The 8,065-nt window shown below is 34.4% G+C and overlaps 1 protein-coding gene across 1 annotated transcript; it reads left to right on the forward strand.

Annotated features, from left to right (window-relative positions):
- Positions 1-525: 525 nt before the first annotated feature.
- On the forward strand, positions 526-5,645 carry LOC117926116. Its single transcript, XM_034845193.1, has 3 exons — positions 526-736; positions 5,052-5,251; positions 5,550-5,645. Exons 1-3 carry the CDS (start codon positions 583-585, stop codon positions 5,643-5,645), a joined length of 450 nt encoding a protein of 149 aa, XP_034701084.1. The 5' UTR covers positions 526-582.
- The last annotated feature ends 2,420 nt before the right edge of the window (positions 5,646-8,065 follow it).

Below are 8,065 nucleotides of genomic sequence, written 5' to 3' on the forward strand. Positions count from 1 at the left end.
TTTATTTCATATATTAATAATTTCTTAATGTGCAATTAAATTAATTAAACAAACTGTTTAATGCTGTTTGATTAAACAATGCAATTTTATATTTTAGAAAAAAATAAATACTTCTTTGAAAATTAAATACATTCATAAAAATAATTTGTTTAAACAACATACAAAAAGAATAATTAATTCGTAAAATGAAATTAATTAAATATTTGTTAATTAATTATTTGTTTAAATTAAATATTTCTTAATTAAATAGTTAAATATTCCTCATTAAATTATTTATTAAAAATTATTTGTTTAAATACAATATTTTGGAAAAATAAAAAATACCTTGATTAATAAATAATTAATAAAAAATTTATAATTATTAATTTAGTGATTAATTAATAGGTTTTTCTTTGTCCAAAAGTCATTAATTTAGGGATGTTTAACGGTAAAAACGAAAGACATAATTTTTCACAATAATTTATGACCTCAAAATCAAATTTTGTTGGTGAAATTGGGCAATTTGATCCCAAATTCAGGTTGAGCATAAAAGGGCATTTTCAGCTTGGGTTTGGATTTTAGTGAGAGAAAGAGGTGAGGGAGATGCTGGTGGTAAATTGTGGAGCCATGGGGGTTCTTCCTCGGAGGCCTCCATGGACGAATGTGTGTCTGTGTTCGGCTTCCAACATCGGTACCGACCAATTGCGTGCCCAACTCGATCAGCTTCACTCTGAGGCCGACAATGCTAGAGCCAAAGGTCTGTTTTCCTCTTCTGTTTTTCTTTGTCCACCCTTTTGATTCCACATATTTGTCTGAAAATGGTAGGAGACGAGAAGACGCTTAACTTTTGAATATGGGGTTTTCCAGTAGTTGGCCGAAATACTTTTGTGGTTAGTCGAGTTGAGTTTTTAATTTTGTTGGAAGCGGAAGCAGCGTAAGGCATGACAATTCTTCAGTTTTCTTAGCAACCAAACTGGGGTTTAATAAAGTTTTGGCTGAAGTTTCTTTTTTCTTTTTGGTTGCTTATTGCTAAAATTTGTTGAATTGGGATTCTGGGCAACTGTAAATATTAATTTATTTTATTTCTTAGAATTGTGATATATAGCCGACCTCAAAAGAGAAAATCTAAGGTCTCTTAGGCTATGTTTGGCTCCGGAAGGCACTAAGTAAGTAAAAAAAAATGTAAAAAATGTAAAAAAATGTTAAGAAAATGATTTTCTCATGTTTGGTTTTACCATGGAAAATATGAAAGAAAGTGGACTATAATTAAAATTAGTGAGAAACTTATATATTTTTAAACTATTTAATCTTTATATAAAAGATTTAAATAAGTGAAATGAGTTTGAAGTAGGAAATAAAAATTATTTATTGACTTTAAATCTATTTTTTATTTTCTTTTACTTTTTCTTTTCCTCTACTTTTTCTCTCTATTTTCTTTCTCTCACATTTGCCCTCAAACATTCCAGGAACCAAACATAGCCTTAAAGTTTCAACCTAACCATTTTTGCAATTAAAAGTATAATCAAAGATAATCAAAAACTATTTGTAAGGAATATGGTTTGGAATGTTTCAATTAGGCTGTTGTAGAGATTGGTAAATCTTTTGGTGCTACAAAGCTTTAATGGTCATGGGTGTGTAAAAGCCATTAGAAAAATATATGCAAAATGATGCAATACAGAATGGGATTTTTGTTGTGCCTGCAAAAGTGAGCTAAACTTTACCAATAATAAAGATTCTAAGACTCAGCACATTTTTCCCCAGATGCCATAATAAAACTGAAATCAAGAGCATCAAAGGAAAAATGAGGAAACTCAAGACAGTTTTGTCATTCTTAGTTTTGGAGTTTTAAACGAAGTTACTTCTTCCTAGGGGCTTTTGTTAAAAGGAGGTAGATTCTAGAAGTAGTATAAAGTAGTAGATGAGAAAAGACACTTAGGTGAAGAGAGTGTGGTTTGCAAGATTTATTTTGAAAAGGTTTACATGTCTATTGGGGTCTTTTGGACGATACTATTCAAGATGGAGGCATTGGATTAGATGTTGTTTGTTTTCAAATAGTTTTTCTATTTGAGAGAACAAGTATGTCAAAGGGTGGGTTAAGGCTTCTAGAGGGTTAAGATGGGCATAGCCACTTTCACTCTTCCTTTTTACCATTGTGGTTGATGTTTTGAATAAATTCTTGGTGAGAGTTGAGGAGTATGATATCTTGGAAGGTTTTCCGTGGATAGAAGCAAAACTAAGGTTTCCCATTCACAATTCATGGATGACACTGTATTTTTTACAAGAGCCAGAACTAAAGATCTACAAAGCCTTAAGGTCATTTTGTCTGGTTTTTGAACCACATTTCAGGTCTCAAGAATTGGATCTGGTACTTTCCTTTGATATTTATTCTATGTATAAAAAAAATCCTTGGATGAGTAGAATAATCATGTAACCATAAACATGCATTTTTAGTCTCATGTTTGATGGTATGTTGTTTTTAAAAGTTTCTGCAATATAATAATATTATATGTTTAACTTTTAATTTTAGTTTAACTCTGAAGTGTTCCCATCCTAACCTAGATAGCTTACCTTGCCATTTAGTGTAGTTTTATTTTGTGCTGTTAGTTCATGGTGCGTTCAAGTTATCTCGAGAAAACCTTCTGCTAAGTTTTCTGCTTTCACAGATCCTTTCCTTCCATTTAGCTCTATCTAGGGAATTTCTCTTAGTAAGCCATAGGCCATGATGTCATTGCTCTAGCCATAACCCTTGTTTTTGCCTCAGTATCTGCTTGTTATGTTTTGTTACTCTTATATGTATACATGTCATGTCACTTGGAATTGAAAGCCCCAAAGGTTAAAGACCAAGATGTTCAAAATATAAATTTCTTATCTTAGGAGCCTAGGAAGTGTAGATTTCTTACATTGTTGGGAGTCTATGGTTCTACACTTGAAGGTGCTTATCTTTAGATGAATAAATGTATTTATATTCAAGCCTTTGTTCTCTTGTGTCAGGAGGTGCTAGAGGTGAAAGACCGAGAGGTTACACAGCCTAAATTTTTTATCATACGAGCCTAGGAAGTTTAGATTTATTACATAGTTGGGAGCCTATTGTTCTAAACATATATGAACTTAACATTTGATAAATAAGTGATAGTTTTTCTTTTCTTGGGTAATTTTTTTTTTTTTTGATAAGTAAAGGATATTCATTCAAAAGGCACAACGCCACAAGGTATACAGGGAGTATACAAGGCAGCTAAGGCCTCAAAAAACAACAACAAAAGAATCACCTCCCTTTAAATGGAAGCTATCCACTCTAGGAAACCTATAAGGGAGAACGCCTCCTCACCTACATACAATTTGGCCCAACTCCATAGATTACAAACAAAAAAATTCTTTAACTTCTGCACATTCAACACACCTCCCCTAAAAGCTAATCTATTCCTCTCCTTCCACATTGTCCAAAAAATACACAACGGAATGGCGTCCCAAATCTTTTTCCTTTTCTTTCCCACAAACGAGCCCCTCCAGCTAGCTAAGACCTCCTTTACACTTTCTGGAAAAACCCATTTCACATCAACTAAACCAAAAACAATATCCCATAGAGCTCTAACCACTATACAATGTATAAGGATATGATTTACACTTTCTTCCTCACAACCACACAGGAAGCAGCGATTTGGAAGTTGAAGCCCTCTTCTTTGAAGTCTATCCAAAGTGAGCACCTTCCCCCATGTCGCCTCCCACGCAAAAAAAAGCAACTTTAGTTGGCACCCTTGCCACCCAAATGCTCCTAGAAGGAAAACCTGTATCAGCTGACCTCGCCAACAAACTATACGCTTCCTTGACCCTGAACTGACCTCTTTTTCCTTTCCTCCACAGGACTGAATCTTCCTCCAGAGAGGGCTTGTGACCCCTCAATATATGTAGAAAATCCCCAACCAACTCCATCTCCCAATCATTGAAATCCCTCAAAAGATTTAGATTCCAATTTCCTTGCCCCGAATTTTGTTCCCACATTTCCTCAACCGTTGCATTCCTTTGAACCGTCATACCAAAGAGATGAGGAAAACAATGGGACATCGCTGACTCTGTACACCACACATCTGTCCAAAATCTGATCGTGTTGCCCTTCCCTGCTCTGAAAGTCATGTTATTCCAACACCAATCTGATTCTTTCCAAATTTCTTTCCAAACCCCTACTCCCACTGCCCCATTAGCCTTCTTTGGCCTCCACCCAAATTCCTCCTGCCCATACTTCACCTTGATCACTTGTTTCCAAAGATTATCTTTGTCACAAGCAAATCTCCATATCCACTTACCAAGCAGAGCTTTGTTCAACATAGCTAGCTTCCTAAGGCCTAGCCCACCTTTATCCTTGTCTGTGCATACCACCTCCCAATTTACCAAATGAATTTTCCCCTCCATATTTCCCCCTCCCCACAAGAAGTCGCTTTGCACTTTCTCAAGTCTTCTAGCAACAATCTTGGGCATTCTGAAGATAGACATTTGGTAGATTGGCATGCTAGCCAAAGTACTCTTTATTAAAGTGACTCTTCCCCTTTTAGAAATATATTGCCGTTTCCAAAGAGCTAGTCTCCTCCTGACTCTCTCTTCCACCCCATCCCACATATAAGGCGCTTTATTAGGAGCCCCTAGAGGAAGACCCAAGTACTGAGAAGGTAAGGACCCCACCCTGCAACCTAGCTCAACAGCCAACTCCTCCATCTCCACCACTTCTCCAACTGGAATGATTTCACTCTTGGCTAAATTAATCCTTAGGCCTGACGCCGTTTCAAACCAGAATAAAATCCAACTTAAATGGGTTAGATGCTCCTTTCTGGCCTCACAGAATATAATTGTATCGTCAGCAAAAAACAAGTGAGAGATAATCAGAGAGGGTTCACTGCCACCCCTTATATTACACCCTGATAAGAAGCCCCCCTCCACAGCTCTCCTATTTCTTTTCTTGGGTAATTGATTGTGAGTATTAAGAGTTTTTAATACATTATGACAATTCATACATCATTTTGTGTGCCAGAATAATTGCTTATACTTCATGGCATAATTCATATTTTCAATATGTTTTTGATCAGCAAATAATGCACGATTGAGGCTTATGAGATTATCAGAGGCAGCAGAGAGGCTTCGACGACAGGCAGCTATTAGCGTTCAAACTGGAAAGGAAAATGAAGCAAGGGAGCTACTTTTTCAAAAGAAGAAGGTTATGCAAGCTTTGGAGAAGTCTAAAAGTCGCATTGAGTTGCTTGATGAGCTTTCAGCAAAGCTTAATGAGGTACGACAATTGGTGATTGTTGCAGAATTATGTTTAGTTCATCTGAGAACTTATAGGCATCATACATCAACCAAGATATAGAATCTGTTATATGCTGATGAGATCTTGCTATTGTCATTATGGTGTTTAATTTATAACAGGAGAACACTTTGCTATACCTCCTCTGAAGCTGCATATTGCTTATATTCCGATATTCTTAGGTATTGGTTGTTTAGGTATGTTTAAGATTGCAAAATAGCAGCATGGGTCCTTTTCTATTATTGGACTTTTTAAAATTTGCTTCTTTGCAACAATGCAGTATCATTGCTTCTTGAAGGCAGAAAGAATCAAATTCACTATACATCAACCAAGTTTTAAGATTTTAATATATGCACCTACACACCTACCCTCCTAGAGTAAAAAGGATATATGCTATACAAGGGAAGTATTACAAAGACAATTCATATATTTACTCTAAACTGCTGACCTATTCTAAAGTATATACAATCATTAATTGATTCTAAAATTGAATCAAGAATCAGGAAATTAGTAACAATTTCTGACACTCACCCTCAAGCTGGTGTATAGATCTTATGCATTTCCAGCTTGCACACAATAAAGTCAAACATGGTGTAAGAAAGTCCTTTTGTGAAGATGTTAGCAAACTGCTGTTTGGTAGTCACAAAAGGAGTGGTGATCTGTCCAGCTTCAATTTTTTCTTTTATGAAGTGTCTATCAGCTTCAATATGTTTGGTTCAATCATGTTGAATTGGATTGTGAGCAATGTTGATGGTGACTTTATTGTCACAATGGATCTTCATTGGTTCTTTTGGTTCGAAGCTTAGCTCTTTAAGTAGAGTCTTTATCCACAAAACTTCACAAATCCCTTGAGCCATGGCTCTGTATTCAGCCTCTGCACTTGATTTGGCTACAACTTGTTCCCTACTCCTCCATGTAACAAGGTTCCCTCCTCCAATGGTGTAATAACCTGTAGTGGGCCTTTTATTGGATAGATCTTGCTCAATTTGCATTTGTGTATGCCCCTACAAGAAAATGATAATTTTTCTTAAACATTAATTCCTTTCCAGGAGTAGCTTTAAAATATCTCAAGATCCTTAGTACAGTTTTTGTGTGACACTCTAATGGTGAGTGTATAAATTGGCCAACAATGCTCACAAAATATGCTATATTCGGTCTAGTGTGAGACAAGTAAATTAGTTTTCCTACTAGTTTTTGATATCTCCCTATATCAACCGGAATCCCTTCAAGAATATGCCTTGGTTAGGATCAATTGGAGTCTCTACTGGTTTATAATTGATCATCCTAATCTCTTGTAGAAGATCTAGGAAATACTCTTGTCGGGAAACAAATATGCCTTGTTTTGATCTGGCCACTTCCATTATCAGAAAGTATCTTAGAGTTCTTAGGTCCTTGATTTCAAACTCTTTTGCCAATAGAGTCTTCAAATTTTTTATTTCCTCTTCATCCGTTGTTACAATGATGTCACGTACATAGACAATAAGCACAGTAAGTTTCATTAGTGAGGATCATTTAAGAAACAATGCGTGATTGCCTTGGCTTTGAGTAAAATCATATCTCTTCAAGGACTTGGTAAATCCCTCAAACCAAGCTCTAGGAGATCATATAAATACTTTTTTAGTCTACAAACTCTCTTAATATTGAACAAGTTTTCAAAACCAAGTGGAGCATCCATATAGACTTCTTCTTCAAGGTTTCCATGCAAAAAAGAAATTTTCACATCAAATCGAAGTGGAGTCCAATCAAAGTTTTTAAGGGCAAAAGTGAAAGGCAAAACGTTTTTGTGTCCATAAGGCAAGACATAAGCCTCGAAGCATTAAGGCATAAGCCTTTTGATACCCTTACTTTTGTAATGAATAAATATTTAAAAATGATTTAAAATATATACAAAATAAAAATAAATAAAAAACCTTATAACATCAATTAAAGACAAAAAAATTATATATTTTTTTGTCATTTGAAAAACAATAACAATTAAAGAATTTTAAAAAACAAAAAATTAATCAATTAACTAGTTTTTTTTTTACTATTTGAAAAAATCAATTATCCAATTTGATCTATGCAAACTAAAATCAATTATCAATTATCAATTATCTAATTATCTAATTTTAAGATAAAATCAATCATATATCTAATTTTAAATTAAAATAAATTATCAATTATCTAATTTTATCTAAGTAAAATAAAAATCAATTATTAATTATCTTAATTTTATCTAATTTGGGAGTTTTCTACTTAAAAATGGAAAAAAAAAAAAAACAAAAGGAGTCTTTTTATCAAAACTTGTTTTTAATGTTAATAAACAAAAAAAAAAAAAAAAGAAAAGAAAAGAAAAGAAAAGAAAAAGGGAAAACTATAAAATGGAAGGAAAAAAAAAAAACCTAAATTGGTAGATTATAAAGAAGAATCGGGGATAAGGAATTATAACGTAGAGGGAAGAATCGAGGAGCACCAAGGAATGTATATAGAGATCTTGTTGGAGGTGAAGTGAAGATGTTGAAGCTACCTTGGCTGGAGTGAGTTGTTGCTGATGGTTTTGAGAGGCTTGAGATGTGGCCATTGACAATAAGGTTAGTGTTAGGGTTAGGTTTTTGTTTTCTTTTTCCCCTATCCTTAGACATCATTTTTTTTTTCCCTTAAATGAATTTATTTATTGGTCCAACCATCTTTGCAACACCTAGAAGGCTTATGCCTCATGCTCTGACGTGTTGAAGGTGTGCTGGAAGTGTGCCTTAGGTACACTTGGACTCTAGAGGCACATGCCCTTTTTGAATCTAGCTTTTTTTTTTGAACGCT

The sequence above is a fragment of the Vitis riparia genome, chromosome 12 (assembly GCF_004353265.1).
Source record: "Vitis riparia cultivar Riparia Gloire de Montpellier isolate 1030 chromosome 12, EGFV_Vit.rip_1.0, whole genome shotgun sequence".
Classification (NCBI taxonomy): domain Eukaryota; kingdom Viridiplantae; phylum Streptophyta; class Magnoliopsida; order Vitales; family Vitaceae; genus Vitis; species Vitis riparia.